The sequence below is a fragment of the Saprolegnia parasitica genome (genome assembly GCF_000151545.1).
Source record: "Saprolegnia parasitica CBS 223.65 unplaced genomic scaffold supercont2.25, whole genome shotgun sequence".
Lineage (NCBI taxonomy): Eukaryota > Oomycota > Saprolegniomycetes > Saprolegniales > Saprolegniaceae > Saprolegnia > Saprolegnia parasitica.
This window is the reverse complement of record NW_012156419.1, coordinates 368,822-384,702: the sequence shown is the minus strand read 5'-3', so window position 1 is coordinate 384,702 and position 15,881 is coordinate 368,822. Positions and strand designations below refer to the sequence as shown.

Sequence of the window (15,881 nt, the reverse complement as noted above, 5' to 3'; positions counted from 1 at the left end):
GGTCGTTCGCGTGTCTATCCCCTTCTTCTACTGTGTATGGATTGCTTGACCTTGCACCAAAATGCTTGCACCCGCACCACGTTATTCCTACACCTCCATGCGTCGCATCGTTCGTACAAACCCTGTTGGTCCCGACGGTGGCTACAGTCTGCGAAGTGGCGCAGCTTGAGCAGTGCCCCATCGCAAGACATTCAGTTGCACGGCACCACCCTCGTACATCGCATTTGGAACGCTGAAAAGACAAACCAACACCATCGTAATTCTCAATGTTTACAATATGGGTCCGCGCCCATCTAGCAACCAGGTAGAAATGATTCCATCGCTCGGCAGCTTCCGCGCCACCTCCTCACCAGCGTGCGGATACCACTTGCAGTATCAATTTGTTTGGGAGCTGACAACCAACCCTTCCCTCTACAGGAGGCAGTTGCAAAGCGTCGGCGCCACTCGTTTGCTCTCAACGTTAGCACACACCTCTTTTGTAGCTCCATCTTCAAACCCATGTCTGGCGCCTTTGCTGTGCAATGCACGGTACGGATATCACTCACCAAGCGACACAAATGCATTTGACCCCTCGTGCCTGCGTGACATGATTTGCAAAGTTCGTTTGTAGAGATTGTCCGCGCTGATCAGAGGATCAGAGCTCGTACCATGCTCATCATACCGGTGCATCGGGCAAAGCAATTGCTGTCCTACTAGTACCCACTGGGAGCATGGACGGTCCGCTCGTTTGTACGCACCATCACGTCGGCGCGCACACGACTGTAAGCTGTACTGGTACTGTGTGCACAAGAAAGGACACAAATACAAGCATTCCTCGCTAGTACTAGTACTGTATACGTTAGCCTGAATCGGTTCGTGCTCGATACAAAAGGTTTCTCTAGTGCCACACCTTTTACATGTACTTCCAAGTTGCCGTTTCGTCGCTGAACGGCAAACCTGGTTTCTTGCGATGAATCCCACTCTACAATGCCAAAGCAAAAGCTTGAAGCTGCGTCGCAGCTGCTCCGATGGAGACCGCAAGCTGACGCTCCGAGCTCGGACCTACTCTAGTCGCAACGCGCATACTAATACAGAACTATAGTTGGTGCATCGGTCGACGACAACAGCGTTGCACGAGCTCGAGCCATACGCGCGAAATATCAGGTTCCTTGCGGGGTGGGCTCGTACAAATGAACGATTGATCGCACTATATTTCCTATCTCCTCGCTCCAGCTCACAAGAAACAACCCCGCACGTCATACGAGGTACTCGCTCGTCGGCACCGAATTGTCGATGAACTTGGTCGTCGACGGTGCATCTTTCCCCACGGTGCAAGAAAATGGTTGCCAGCTTGATGACACCTGCAGATGAAGGCAACTCGCTACCGGTACCGGTAGTGAGACGCAACTTAGCCGGCCATCGAGTCGAGATCCGTTGACATTTGATCAAGCTCAAAAGCCCGGCGACCAACCCAGCGTGGCCGGTCCCTTTTGATGGCGACAGATCATGCCAGCTCTTGGTATTCGGGCAATGAACCATTCTCTACTTATACTACAAATTTCCCATCACGTTGCAGCAACCGCAATATAGTATCATGATTCAAAATACCGGTTCAACTTGCTAGCGTCGGCATACAAATCCCATCGAACATGTCCTTCGCCCGATATCCGGATACGCACTGGAATTTACCGGATGCAAGAGCGATCAAACCCCGATCCATGGCGGACATGACGGACGCCACCCCGAGTCCCAGCGCCCGGGCAGGACCGCTTCCAGAGTGCTCTGCTCTTCATGACCTCTCAGGCGATCGCGCCCTCGCGCATGCCGAGGAGAGTGCGCGACTGGCGCCGACCTCAGGCATGGCCCATGCCACGCTCGGTCACACGCAACTGGCCCGGCAGCAGTACTCATCCGCAGTCCAGAGCTTCAAGAAGGCGATAGCACTCGGGCTTGATGACCGTGCTACCCATGATGCGCTCAAGCAAGCACGTATTGGCGTACTTGACGGACTGGGCGCTGCCGACGCGACAGACAGTCCTCGACCTCCCGCCGCAACGCCGTCCCCTCCCACGCGGCCTGCCCCTTTGGCGCCCGGTAACACGATAGCTCACGAGCTGGGCTGGCAATTTCTGCGCTGCTTTGGTCAGCAACTGCTGCGACAGTCGACGCCGCTTCAGCTTGGGCTACCGCTTCTGTGTCTCGGTATCGCATCGTGGCTTCTCCACAACTGGCGCGTTGCGCTTCTTGGTACGTGCCTTGGCTATTGCGTGCTTCGGGTCCACTACAAGGTGCGCCTCCACTGGCGAGTCTGGGCGCGGCTTCCGTCGCTCGCCTATGCGCTGCCGCTGCTTCTGCGGCTTCTCGGGCAATACAAGCTCTTTGTCTTAGTGCACGCGGCATGGCCTGTCTCGTGCTTCATCGCGATGGCTTGCACGTGGACTGCGTCGCCGCGGGCCCGCATGTGTCTTCTCCACGGCTCGATCTTCCTCTACTATGTGGTGTGGCACCAAAACTGGCACGACGTGGCTCGGTTTCTGGCGCCGCTGGCATTCGACACGGCCGGGTACTGCCTTGGGCACGTGTCGACCGCCGACCTTCGGTCCGCAGCACAAGCCGCTTTCGCCGCCATTGACGTGTCGGCGATCGATCTCAATGCGATGCAGACGCTGCACTTTCTGCAATGGGCGCTTGACTATTGGCAGCAGCCGACGACGTTTACGTATACCGATCTCATTGCGTCCGTCGCTGCGTCGCATGACGCAGCCCTGCGATATTTCCACCCGCAGCTTCGAGAGATCGCTACCGAGGTCAACACGGCCGCGTTGGCCGTGTACATCCACTATCTTCTGCAGGCCCTGCAGCCGCCTAAAGCCGTTGCCGTCGCCCGTGCGCGCCCTTCGTAGCATATATGTCACGTCTCATTCCACTGTTTTCTAGTCACAATCTGTCGTGACGGCTCGAGTGTCCTTCTGACGGCCCTCTTGTTGCTGCAAGGCACCGTGCCCATCGCGTTGGTGCCGTTTGCATGGGCACAGTGGCCGTGCCTCGTCGAGCTCTTCACGCTATGGCGCCAAGGCGGCGCCGACTGCGACAGCCTCGACTGGATCCTTTTGCGATCGCCACTGCTTCGCGTCTGGACCAACATCAAGGCTGCTGCGTACTGTCTCGAGTGCGGTGCTACGGCAGCGCGGGCTGTGGCCGCGGCAAGTGCCGCTGCGACGGTCGCCGTCAAGCTCCGGTATCACGTGCGGCATGCTTTGCCCATGGAACGAACACGTATATATATAGGTCGCTGGTCGCTGCCGTTGGGAAAGCGCGTGCCGAGGGATGGAGCGTCCACTGGGACGCCGTGACGGACTCGGTCTTCTCCATCTATGCGGCGAGGTAATATGCCAGCGCCAGTGCCAGTCTTTGAAACGATTCGTAGGGAGTCGGCAGCTCATGTATGGACGTATCTCTGGCACCGCGCACGCCAACAACCACACTAGTTGTGTCGTCGACGTCAGCCCACGACCAGCACAACCAACGAAAGATGTCGCTGCCCAAGAGATGTGAAGCCAGAACACATGAACCACGTAGTAGTCGTACAATAGGGATCGAAGCCTCGGTTCATGGCGTTTATCGTGATGAAGTAAGCAAGGTGCCAGAGAGCACGGCGAGACGAGTAAATAAAGCAGTTATCGTAGCGATGACGGAGTGGTGTCATCGGCACACAAAGTGCTGACGAAGGCTATCGATGAGGTCGCGGCACAGGCGGACTTGCGCGCGAAGCTTGCGGTTCTCGCTTTGGGCGGCGACCATCTCGTCGTGCAGCGCGGCAGCAATCTCTCGCCACGCCAGCATCGAGGTGTTGTCGACGCTTCGATGCAGTCGGGCGGTCGCTTGGGCTTGAAGCGACTCGACGAGGGCGCGAAGGGCAAGGCGTTCATCTGCCGTCGCCTTGCGGTACATGCGCTGCATCTTGCGCTGGTAGGCGCTGCGAAAGCGAGGCTTGGACACGCGTGGTTTCGGGGGCATTTGTGTGAATGGCGTCGCAGCGACAACCATATCTGGACGCAGATGGTGGCGTACCGCCTGGAATTGCTCACGTTTGGTGGTGCCACTGATGACTCGGCATAATGTTTGACAGGCCTTTCATCGCATTCGAAAAGCTCGTCCAAAACGTTTGCTTGCACAGATGGTAACCACACGACACGCGAGATCGCAGTGCATCAATTCATGCAAGCTGAATGAGGCGCATTACAAGTCGCAAGCGTGTATAGAGGCCATTTGCTGCTATGTGCTAGACGATACATATATTTTTGGATTCGAACGCTTTGCAGGGATTGAACGGCGCGCCTTTCTTGAAGGACTCGCACCAGGTGGTATGCCAAGGACGACCACGCGGTGCCAACAAGTGGGTTATCGGCGTGCGGTACCTTTCCACCCCAGCGATGGACCACCGCCCTTGACGTTCTTGTTTAGTTGATACATCTGTCAAGATCTCCATCTTTGTATTTGGTTGGCGCTTCTCGAGCTGGATGTCACGCCGATTACGTAGACCGCTATGCGCCCTGTCTGCTCGAAAGCATTCCAAAAGGCTCGACAACGCTAAAAACGCGCGATCGGGTCGTTGTTTAAACCCCATCGAGCCTCTAGAACGGACAAAGGCTGCACGTGGGATGCAAGGTACCGGTATGTATCCATCATACAAGCCCGTTGGGCCAGCGTTGGACTCGGAAGGCTTCCGGCCTCAACATGCACCTTGCCGCTGGAGGTACGACGGGATTTCTCGTTCTGGGGCGTTATTTCGTAATGGGTGCCCGCATCAACATATCCACACGTCTGAGCACCACACTTTTTCCACAGTTGTTTTATGACCACTACACCGTATGATTGTATAGTACCTAGGGAGATAGCATTTACTCTGCCCGGTGGATCCAGTAGATCCTACCGTGCACTGCCTTGTTTGCCCGGCTTTTTCGTCGCCAAGGTTGGTCCCGTCAAACTTTTTAACGTTCGATCGATCGAGGTCGGGGTTGGTCTCGAACGAAACCGTCGCACGGCTTAGCAGGATGCAGCCTGTCCAGTTTTCACGGCCCTTCGCTCTTGCAGCATGAAGCAGGCGTCGTTGCGCGATTACACGGTCGTCTTTGAACAGGTTCGGACACGTCGCTCTGCCGCGTTCATACTTATTCTTGGCGTCTTCTAGGAGCGACAGGCGCTCGTCAAGGACCTCGAGACGATGCGGATGCAGCTCGTGCGGAAGGACGAGCAGCACAAGAAGGCGTCGGCGATCACGAGCCAACAGACGGTCGCGCTCAAGAAGGAAGTGGCCGAGCTACTGAGCCAGAAAAGCCTTGTCGAAAAGGAGAGCGAGCTCTATCAGCAAAAGTGCAAGGACCTCACGACGCTCCTTGAGACGTCGTACGACCAGCACGAAGAGGACCAGCTCAAAATCGTCAAGCTCACCGAGACGGTGCGTTGTGCATTGCACATATCGACGACATCCATATGCCGTGTGTAGATGAAGCGACTAAAGAAGAAGTTTGACGATGGTGTCGACATGGCCAAGAAGGAAGCCAACGTCTCGGTCATGAACTCGCACGAAGAGCGCAAGTCGCTCAAGGCCAACGCCGAGCGTCTGCGCTGCAAACTTAACACGGAGCGCAAGGAGTGGCTCGACGCCAAACAGGCGCTTACCGACCAGTGCGCCGAGCTCAAGACGCACGTCGAGTGCCTCGAGCGGGAGCTACGGGAAGCCCGCGTCCGGGAGAAAGCCCACCGACTCCACACCGAGCAAATGCAAGCCGAACTGCGCCACGCAAAGCACGACGCAGCGTCCGCAGCCCAAGAGCTCCAGATCCAAAAGCTCGCCATCGACAAGTACAAGGCCGAGATATGCCGCGTCGTCGAGGACACGCGGATCCAAGTGGAACGCGACTCGTCGATCGGCGAGCGCCTCTTGATGGCGCAGGAAGACAGCGTCTTGTACCTTCGCAGTCGGTCGCTGACGCTTGACGAGAACCGACGTCTGCAGCAGCAACTCTATGCGCTGCACCAAAAATACGAACGGTGCCGTCGTGTGCCTCAACTCGTGCTGGCTCATTGGCGATGCATATATAGGCAAGCGCACAAGCACGACGAGGAGAAGGCGCAGGCAACGATGCTCACGGAGGAGCTCATAACGTTCAAGCGCGAGTCGCGTCGGCTCTCGGTCGTCCAGCAGGACGAAGCGTCCAAACAAAGGAAGCTGCTCGAGATCGACCACCAGAAAAAAGTCCAACAACTCCAAATGGCGTTTGAGCATGAAAAGCACCAAGTCGAGCAGGAGGCCCATCGGCGATTGACGCTGCTTGAGAGCGCGAAGACGTCCCAGTTGGAGGAGGCGCGTCAGCGCGAAGCCAATGCGCTCCACGAGACGCGCATGCAGCTCGAGCAAGAAAAGCAGAGTGCGCTCAACAACGTTCAGCAGCTCTGTGAGACCACCCAAGCGCAATTGCACACTGCAACCAAAGAGGTACTTGTATCGATATCGTGAACTGCATGCAAGGCGAGGTGGTTGGCGTAGAAAGAAGTGCTGCACCTCGAGGTGCGCGAGCTTCAGCATGCGCTCGAGCAGCACCGTGAAAAGGAGCGAAAGCTCATTCAAATCATGGAGCACGCCCAGGTTCGATGCACACGTCTCCGACTCGACGTCACATGGGATTGGCGTAGAAACTCAACTCGAATTTGGAGGAAAAGTTGCATGCGCAAGAGTGCAAGTACTATGATGCGCAAAAGCAGATTGATGACATGGCGTCCAGCATCAAGAGCCTCCATGCGACGGTGCGTTCACTCTTGTCGTCGAGCTGACGCAATCGAATTGGACTGGCTGTAGATTCAAAACCAACGCGAGCTCATGGAAGAGCTCGAGCGGTCGCGGCAAACCAAGGTAGATCTCGCAATTGATAAACATACGTTTGAATTGTTCATTTCTCGTAGACGGCCGAGCACACTCAAGACATTTCGACACTGGAAATGGAAAAAATGGAGTTCTTGCGCCAAGTGACGCAGCTTCAAGAGCAACACTCGCAGGACCTTCTCGCGCTCGAGGTTCAAAAGCGCAACCACGAAAGCACAGTCAAGCAGCTCTCGACGGCGCAGCTCAGCGCCAACCGCCTCATCGAGGTGCGATCTAACCACAAGGACAAGTATGTTGATAGGTCATAGGAACAAGCCAAGACCATCGAAGACCTATTAGAGACGCGGATGGCAGAGCCCTCGACGGGGTTTCCTACCGTATACTATCTGATATCGCGTCGAGACGTGGTATCTGTAGTGATCGAGTAGGGTGTGTGCCACAACGCGCGCTGCGGCGAGCTCGCAGACGAGCTGCGGCGGCTTCAAGTCGGCGAGGGCGGAGAGTCGTATGCTACGTTGCTCAAGCAAACCAACCACCAGCTACAGGCGCTGGAGCGAGAGAAGCAGAAGCTCCTGCGTGTCATTGAAGACCAAGCGCTCACGATCCATGAGCTCACGATTCAAGACTCGCCCATCGATGACGAAGATGACGGCGGCATTGGAGGAAAAGAGGTCCCATACAACGAGGACGACGGGCTACGAAAGCCATGGAAGCACAGCTCCGCGTCCTTGTCGCTGGACGTACGTTTGCTTGGATCCGAGATACACATGAAATGCTGGATGTAGGACTTTTGAGCCGTCCCAAGTTACCTATTTGGAATATCAAGTCACCTATTTGGAATATCAAACTCTCCGTGGCGTTGGGCTAACAAGTAGCAAGCCAATCCATTCCTCGAGCAATAACATGCCGAGAACTTGCACCAAACGGCGGAGTCATATTGGCATTTTGTTGTTGAAGTGGGTCGTCTAGTACAATAGATCAAAACTATGCTAAATAAAATTGTCGGACTTTCTTCGTTGTGTGTACTTGGTTGAGGAACTTGATTTAGGGATGCGGAGGCTGGAGCGCGATCCGCATTTTTTATATTGGCATTTTGTCGCGTTGATGTGGCAGCCTGGACGTTGCGTGTTTGCCGACCAGACACTCGATGAGACGTCAGTAGGCTCGTAGTCCTTGCGCATTGAGCCGTCTCGTCTCGAACCCGCCCCGCCACTCTGATTAAGCTATTAGGTCCTAGTATGAAATAGCATCCACTCGCGCGTCGGACAAGGTGAAATGGCATAATAATTTTGCGTCACCCGGCTAGATCACGTGGCACGCTCTGGAGCCCACATCGCGACGACCACCCGTCGTCCGATCGTTCGCCTGTCGACGTTGTATTGGTTCTCTACATGCAGCTGTGGCTGCAATCGAATGCGCGCGTTCTCTGCCCATTCGTTCGTTCGCGGAGCACCCAAGCACAGCAGCGTCGAGACACCAACAAACCACCTCTCTCGCTTTGCTTCCTCCTAACTATGAGCACGAAAATTTAGCTTCCAAATGCCTAGCATGTCCCGACGACGAGTCACATCTTGCCGCACAGAGGCATGCGCCAGCTGCCACATCACAGTCTCGGCTGCAGTGTAACTCGGCCGAGCCTTTACTCTAATAGCTCTCCTGCAAGGACGGTACAAGCGGCTCCTCACATCATCACAGACAACGTCGATGCCATCGTGCTGCTATAAAATGTCGGTGCAAGGCATGGGTGCAAGGGTCTTTCTGGCCCTCGGAATTGCGGGTCAGGTGGCTTTCCCGGCGTCCTCGATCATCCGGATACAAACCGGATGTGTGTCCCACCGCGACTGATTGGCTATCTTTGGATGCAAAGTGGCTGTGCCGCACTTGCGCTCTGGCAGCATCGGTCGCACATGTGTCTCTGTCCTGGTTGCTTTTGCCCGCCGGCCGCCAAGCGGCTGCGCCACAACACGCGGCCATGGACGGACCCGCTGCTGCTGACCAACCTCGTGTACGTTGCGGCCGCCGTCGTCTCGTACGCCGTGGGGCAGTATACGTGCGGCCTCCTGCAGCTCGGGTCCTCGATCGCGTCGACCATGTTTCACCGATCGCGCGAAACCAAGTACCTCCCGCTGGACGCCATCATTTCGGGCACGCTCGGCATCATTGCAGCGTACGCCTTATGGATGTGACGATGGCTCATATTGACCGCGTACTAGGTATGTCGTCCTCGATGCCATCGAAAACGAACTTCATCATGTGCTGGGGCTCAAGCTGCTGCACGGCGCGGGCTGCGCGTTTACGTGGATCTACTGCGGCATGCCTGGCGGCGCACGCTACGAGACGTGGCACAAGCGCTGGCACTACGTCTCGGGCTACACGACGCTGTCGTGCTCGCTCCTCATGAGCGTGTACCACCCCGACTTTGACGCGATCGTGCTCAAGTGGCTCTTCCCGAATGGCGCGCCGCTCAACCTTGGCATGTAAAGCACTGTAAGGCAAGTTGCTTCTTCAATACAGTGTATTGTGTTTGAAATGGGGCACACTCGATTCTGGAAGGTGATGGACGTTGGGAGGCGATGGACGACCCAAGTCAACCCGAGAATCAACCGATGCGTAGGCCAGATTGTCATTTGCCTCGACTCCTCACGCATAGCAGCGACAAGGTAATAGGTTAAACCTTGCCTTGAGCTTGTTGATGTGTACGAGGTAATAAGTCGATCAATACGGTAAGGATTTTGGGACGACGGAGGCGTTTCATTCGGCCTCGGTTTTACAAGACATGCATTCGCTCGGGTAATGGGCCTGTAGAGCATGGGTGCGTCCACTCTCTCTTCCACAATCAAGCGCCGCAACGATGGTGTAGAAAGCACGCCCGAGTTCTATCGCCTCCTCTTGCACGACCACGGCGGCTACGTGCGGTCGCCCAAGAAGCGGAAGCCCCCCGTCGCCTTGCACCCGCTGCCCGCGCCGCTGCCAGTGGCGACGGCCGCGAACGAACACATTGCACTGAGCCCTCGGCGCCTCCCGCGCCTCGTACGCGCTGCCATGTCATCGTCGCGGCATTTTCGAGTTTGCACTCGCGTAGGAGGCGCGCGTCTTGCAGCGGCAGCGCGTCTTCCTGCACGAAGATGGCAGCGCCGAGCTGTGCACGGAAGAGATCCTCCAGTACAACGAAGTCGACGCGCGAAAGCTGAAAGACCCGCTCACTCTGCTCTTGACGAGAAAGTGCGACGGCGACGACGAGATCCCACTCATGCCATGCCACGGCCGCGCCCATCGCCGGCACTTGCTTCCAGTTGCATGCGTTGGACATCATTCGATCATCGAGCTGACGCAATCGTTCGTAGGCCGAGCGGTGGCCCGAGCCCATTCGCGACCGCGACAAGCAGTGGTCGCAAGACGAGCTGCCGACAATCCAAGCCCACGAGCCGCACCGACCAATGCGCATGACGCGGTCTGCGACGACCTCGGGCAAGTGGCATCTGCCAGCGCTCCATGTACGTACAGCTCCAGATGTCTTCGTTTCTCTCATACCCTCTGGGTGTCGGTAGCCCGAGCTCCTATTGCTATCGCGTCGAGGTATTCTCATCGACACGTCGTACGTCATTGTCTCGGCGTGGGGCGCCGGCATCTATGGGCGCGTCTTTGGCATTGGCCTGCAAAGCAAACGGTGCAATTCAGATTGAGTTTGGAGATTGAAATATCTATCATATTAGGGCCTTGGTGATGCACGTGTACGACCCCGCGCTTGGGATTACCCACCTCCTTTCCATCTCAATGGACGATCTGGAAGATCTCTTTGAAGACCACCGGGCGTACTTGACCGCCGGGCGCAAGGATGAGCTCCTGCATGCGATCACATCGATGCTCTTTTTCGAATATCCCGACCAAGGCCGACCCATTCTACACATCAACAAGCTCATGAAGACAAGTGCGGTACGTTTTTTTCAATTTGGAGGACGCTTTGCACGCGTTTAATCATGTTTACCCGATTTTCGTAGTCCAAATTGCGCCGTCTTGCGCGCGCGAAACAACGACGTCTCGAAGAAGAAGAGCGGCGTCTCGCGGCCCTCAAATTTATGACCATGCCCCGCCGTGCCCGCTACCGCGTGCTCTGTACGAGCCACAAGGTATTTTTGAATATTAGGAATGTTTTATGTAGGTGTCCTTGTACTTGAGTTGTGTATGGGTTCATGTAGATTAGCTCCTTTCTCTGTAATGTGTCGGTCCACCATTATCCACACCAAGCACGCAACTTTCACATCGTCGCGACCCACCCGCCGTCGTCGACCGAGTACAAACAAATGACCTGTGTGTTCGGTCGGATAAACTGTTCATGGTGTGCGCCTAGATTCCTTCTACCCCTCGGGCTCTTGTACGCTGGAAAAGCCGCCAACAACTATATCGCTCCACACACGTGGACACCAGCGATCAAGACCGAAATCGCCCGTGCTGTCGTGCGCCAAGTACGCTCCCGCGTTCAGTAGTGTCGTAGCATAGAATGGTCAACATATATTCTAGCTCTGCCTCGTGCGCAACAATACCGGCGAAATGGCGCTCTCGGTCGCTGGCCGCGTCGGGTTTTATAGCAAGGGCATCCGCCTCGACGTGCCACAGACGCCAGAATCCGTCGCACGCCACAGTTATCTCCAGTCTGTCCAAATTGCGATCCAAGCGCTGCAGCAAGCGGCCTACGACGAGGTTGGCACTTCCTGTGGTCTACGCTTCATTATGTTTTACTGTTTTGCTAGCGCACCGCAATCACAGATGCCCACCAAGTGCAGTATGCTGCGTTGGAGCGCGACGTTCGGCTATTGGAAGCCAGTCGGTCCGAGCTGGAAGCCAAAGAAGCGGCGGCAAAAGACGCCCTGGACGAGATCGAAGCCACGGGACTGGGCAACGTAGATGGCCTGGATAAGGACCAGCGCCATGCGGCGCGACAGCTCGTGCGCGAACGCCGCGCGGACGTCAAGAAGGATCGCAGCGAGACACTTGTGGAGCTCAAGCGGGTCCAGATTTCTCTCACGGCGTTGCTGACACAGATGCAAGCAGCCACGGCAGATGAGACAGCGCGCCTCCACGAGTCTGCGCTGGGTTTTGCGACTCGAATTGAAGCGCTCAAGCTGGAAGCAGCGACGCCGCCACCGTACGTCGACTTGCGCGTGGGGGACAAGCGGTACGCGCTGAGTGCGACCCGGTCTCGCCGGCCACGCGCCTTCTTGGGCATGACAAACCAGGTGCGCCAAGGCGCAGCTGCGATCGAGGGTCAGCGTGTTCGGTACAGCGTTGCTTTTGGCGACGACCGAAATATGGAGCTCACGGTGTATGCCCCTGTGACATCCACCTCGGTAGGGCATTATATTGGACTAGAATCGTCCATGTTGAGCTCCGAACGATGGTAGATGCACTTTGCATGTTCGCTGCCCACGTGGTGTATTCTCACCAAAGAAAGCGTCCGATCAAAAAAGCCCGTCATGAGATGCAAGTGGCCGTGCCCGGTCTCATTCAACACCCTGGCAATGCTCTGCCGCGATCCCCCGAAGATGTCGAGCTCGAGGCGCTCAATGCAGCCATCGCGACGTCTCTGGACGCGTGGAGGACGTCGCCGACATCGACGACGTACGAAGAACTACGGCAGCTGCACGCGGCCCGACGAGGAGTGACAAAAGAGTCGCAGCGCTGTGTGCACCACCTCGTGACCGCGCTCTGCGAGCGTCTGCACTTTCAATCATCGAGTGCGCTGGCTTTGAACAATGTCCTCTTCACGATGGACCCATACATCCTCGTCTCCAGCGACGAAGGCGACCGACCGGGCGTCTGCACCGTGCGCCTCGAACCCAACCACAACTTGGTCTTCACCGTCGACTTGATGAATGGCAACCAGTACGAGAAGGTGCACCCGTACACACAAGAGCTCGTCCTCGAGCTTGCGAGCGAGTCGGCCCAAGAAATGCAGGTCCACCTGGAACTGATCGCGAGCTCCATTCAGCTCGTGCGCCGCGACGACACCCACGCCGATGAACTCGAGTTCTTGGATTGACTTGGAAATTATACACCGATCCAGAACGGAGCCTGGACGGCGATGACCAGATTCAGAGCTGAGCCTGCGCGGCGACGTTTACTTTGAAAATGCGCTGGGAGCATCCCTTTTCAGCCTTTACAGGACACGAATGCTTATGGGCATTCCAATACACTCCTTCTACAGCACGTATGTGTGGCAATGTGCCATGTCTGCATGAATTTTTACATGTACAGCATTCCTTTAGGCTCGCAGAAAGGACGTACATCGCCGCAGCGCACGAGACAACGCCCACAGCTGACATTCGTTGAAAAAAGGTTGCGTGCCCCGACGCTACGCCACGAAAAATATCCTTTGGACCTCGGCTACTCGTGTCTCGACATTTGCTGGCCTTTCCAATTGGCTGATTCCACGCAACTTGTCGGCGCTGGCGTCGAGAGTACGCCTCGTGGTCGGCGCGCCATTGCGTTCACAAAGTGCACTCGCACTCTCTAAACAGACTAGCTTCATGCAAGCGCGGTGCATACGCTGTGCGCGGTGGCGTCGCGCGCCTAAAAGCGTCCAGTGGCGTGTTTTCCAACGACGTCGTTTTGATTGGCGGGTGCCAGCCGTGCACCATCTGTTTGGCACCAGTTGATTCATCAACCGCTCTCTTGCGCAGCAGCAATTTTGGACGAGCGGCTTGAGTCGTACCATGCTACCGTCGCCGACGCTCTACGACCCGTCGTCGATCGTGGTCTTTATGGCATGCGCGCTCGGCTTCTTCAGCCTCCTCTCACTCCTCACGGCCAGCACGCCGCCGCTGGCCACCGAGTTGTTTGTCGACCGCAAGCGCGGCGTCTCCATCTCTGCGTCCGTGTCGTACAGCGCCGACGAGCCAGTGAACACTCGCACCCGCCGCGTCTCGGTTGCTGCCTCGGTCTCGTACAACGCGGATGACGCGTCCACGCGCGCCCGCCGGGTCTCGGTCGCCGCCTCCGTCTCGACGGGCGCCCACACCACGACCGAGTCGACGTTTGAGCTCGGGCCGGAGGATGCGGTGCCATCGTCCAAGCACGCCAACATGCCTTGCGCGACGTGCCAGCACGTACCGGTCGTCTACATGCTGCCGATCGTGCTGCCGTGCGCGTGCCACACGTACGTCGGCCCGCAGATTCTTCCGCCGACGTGCTGCGTGCACTTTCCGCACTGCGACTGCGCCTCGACGGTGCCACGCAAGTTGCATCAACTGCCATCGTCTCCGATGGCGGCCATGTCAGTGCCGCCCGAGTACCTCTCCCGCCGCCTCGAAGACTACCCGATGGCGATTCCGACAGACAAAGCGGTATACGAGAAGACCGACGTCTTCAAGCCGACGCCGCTCACCGTCCCCGAGCTCATTCCGCTGCCGTCGGCAGCGCCAACCGAGCCGAGTGCGACGCGACCGCGCCGCGACCGGAGCTTGTTCCGCGCGCGGCTCTGGATCGGCAAGGCGTTCGAACACGAAGACGGCTGCGACGACGCCGTGTACGTCATGCGTGTCGACTGCCGCACCGCGGATGACGCGAACGTGCTCTCGCCCACGAGCATGTGGGACGTGACGGTCACGTACCAAGAGTTTGAGCGCCTCTACCAAGCGCTCATTGACGAAGTCGACGGCGAGCCGGTTGCGATTCCGGCGCTCGAGCTCTCGACGCTGGACGAAGAGGACCTGTGGCACCGCCGCCGCACCGCGCTGCAGACTTTTGTCGACGCGCTCACGTCCAACAAGCGTCTCGCGAACGCCGACTGTCTGCGCAAATTGTGCCAAATGTGGTAAACACGTAAGGATGCTTGTAAACGTGTATCGGCGGCGTCTAGCTTTTCGATGTGAATGATGCACATCCGATGGTTGTACAACGATACATAAAACTAAAGCCCAGATTAAGCAAGTTGCACGCGGCTCGGGTCTCGGGCGTGAAAATCCACCGCCCAGAGCTCCAAGCAGCGACCCAACGCGATTCAAACGCAACATGGCATTGACGTGAGCACAAGGATGTACCATCTACTGGCGGCTGGCATACCACGCGTGGACCTTGGGAAGAGCCGCGACGGCGTCCGCGATCGCGTTCCAGCGCGGGTAGTTGTCGCAGATCGTCGTCGGAATGCCGTCCATGTGGCCCGAGCGCATGCTCATGCGCATGACGAAGAGTTCAATGTCGGCCAGCGAGAGCGTCTCGCCCAAGAGGAACGGACCCTGGGAATTGGCGGCGACGAGCCGCGCCTCCACGCACGCGTACAAGGTCGGCAGCGTCGCGGCCACAAGCTCCTTGCGCATCGCGAGCTTCTTGTCCATGTCGCGCTCGAAGAGCGACGGAATGAGCGTGTTGACAATGTCGTCGGAGGCGGCGAGGATCTCGTCGACGCGGTACGCACCCAGTGGGTTGGACGTTGGGTAGAGACCGGTAAGGTGGCCAATATACCGCGCCATGCCGTGCGACTGCGCAAAGACTTCTCCGTCGACAGTGAGCGTCGGGAGTTGCTGGAACGGCAGCGTCGGCTTGCGCGCCATAAATTCAGCGTAGCTGACCCGCTCGTCCTCGAACGGGATGTCGTGGAGGAAGAGCGCCAGGCGTGTCAGCTCGGCGCGGCCAGGCGAGTCAAAGTAGGTCAGTTTGAGCGTTGGGCGGGTCATGGGCAAAGCAACAATGGCGAGACGACGTGGCGATGGAAAGCATAGCGAGGATGCGATTGGCTGAAATCCGATCTTTCTCGCGATGCCATTGGTGCGACATTGCAAATCCTTTTGGCCAATTGAGCGCTCGCCCAGTCGTTTGCTTTCAGGACGGGGCCCACAGTACCGGTACTGTACGTCGTGCCCGGCCAACGTCTTGTGGCTTGCGTGGCCATGCACGAGGGCTGCGCGACGTGGGACAACCGTTCGATTTCGCGTACGGATGCGCCACGACCGTTGGTAATCGTTGAGGTTGCGGTTGAGAATTCGGTTGACGCTGGCGCCAACGTGCTGTGGCGACGCGTGATCAC

At 57.3% G+C, this 15,881-nt stretch overlaps 6 protein-coding genes across 6 annotated transcripts; 5 read left to right on the top strand and 1 right to left on the bottom strand.

The window, feature by feature from the left end:
* Nucleotides 1-1,950: 1,950 nt before the first annotated feature.
* On the top strand, nucleotides 1,951-3,367 carry SPRG_20287 (hypothetical protein; the record flags this gene model as incomplete). Its single annotated transcript, XM_012345876.1, has 4 exons — nucleotides 1,951-2,073; nucleotides 2,127-2,865; nucleotides 2,917-3,217; nucleotides 3,268-3,367. The coding sequence occupies 4 exons, from the start codon at nucleotides 1,951-1,953 to the stop codon at nucleotides 3,365-3,367; spliced, it is 1,263 nt and encodes a 420-aa protein (XP_012201266.1).
* Nucleotides 3,368-5,074: 1,707 nt separating this feature from the next.
* SPRG_20286 (hypothetical protein) lies at nucleotides 5,075-7,656 on the top strand (the record flags this gene model as incomplete). The annotated part of the gene is made up of 11 exons (XM_012345875.1): nucleotides 5,075-5,119; nucleotides 5,171-5,437; nucleotides 5,486-6,033; nucleotides 6,085-6,478; nucleotides 6,530-6,628; nucleotides 6,676-6,786; nucleotides 6,839-6,892; nucleotides 6,943-7,128; nucleotides 7,171-7,239; nucleotides 7,291-7,602; nucleotides 7,648-7,656. 11 exons carry the CDS (start codon nucleotides 5,075-5,077, stop codon nucleotides 7,654-7,656), a joined length of 2,094 nt encoding a protein of 697 aa, XP_012201265.1.
* A 1,113-nt stretch (nucleotides 7,657-8,769) lies between these two features.
* SPRG_20285 (hypothetical protein) lies at nucleotides 8,770-9,343 on the top strand (the record flags this gene model as incomplete). The annotated part of the gene is made up of 2 exons (XM_012345874.1): nucleotides 8,770-9,029; nucleotides 9,076-9,343. 2 exons carry the CDS (start codon nucleotides 8,770-8,772, stop codon nucleotides 9,341-9,343), a joined length of 528 nt encoding a protein of 175 aa, XP_012201264.1.
* Nucleotides 9,344-9,670: 327 nt separating this feature from the next.
* Nucleotides 9,671-12,899, top strand: SPRG_22192 (hypothetical protein; the record flags this gene model as incomplete). The annotated part of the gene is made up of 13 exons (XM_012345892.1): nucleotides 9,671-9,674; nucleotides 9,723-9,892; nucleotides 9,945-10,154; nucleotides 10,207-10,356; nucleotides 10,411-10,529; nucleotides 10,576-10,795; nucleotides 10,861-10,989; nucleotides 11,059-11,153; nucleotides 11,211-11,325; nucleotides 11,381-11,560; nucleotides 11,611-12,207; nucleotides 12,262-12,292; nucleotides 12,346-12,899. The coding sequence occupies 13 exons, from the start codon at nucleotides 9,671-9,673 to the stop codon at nucleotides 12,897-12,899; spliced, it is 2,574 nt and encodes an 857-aa protein (XP_012201282.1).
* A 721-nt stretch (nucleotides 12,900-13,620) lies between these two features.
* On the top strand, nucleotides 13,621-14,676 carry SPRG_20282 (hypothetical protein; the record flags this gene model as incomplete). The annotated part of the gene is made up of 1 exon (XM_012345873.1): nucleotides 13,621-14,676. The coding sequence occupies one exon, from the start codon at nucleotides 13,621-13,623 to the stop codon at nucleotides 14,674-14,676; it is 1,056 nt and encodes a 351-aa protein (XP_012201263.1).
* A 225-nt stretch (nucleotides 14,677-14,901) lies between these two features.
* SPRG_20281 (hypothetical protein) lies at nucleotides 14,902-15,531 on the bottom strand (the record flags this gene model as incomplete). Its single annotated transcript, XM_012345872.1, has 1 exon — nucleotides 14,902-15,531. The coding sequence occupies one exon, from the start codon at nucleotides 15,529-15,531 to the stop codon at nucleotides 14,902-14,904; it is 630 nt and encodes a 209-aa protein (XP_012201262.1).
* Between the last annotated feature and the right edge of the window lie 350 nt (nucleotides 15,532-15,881).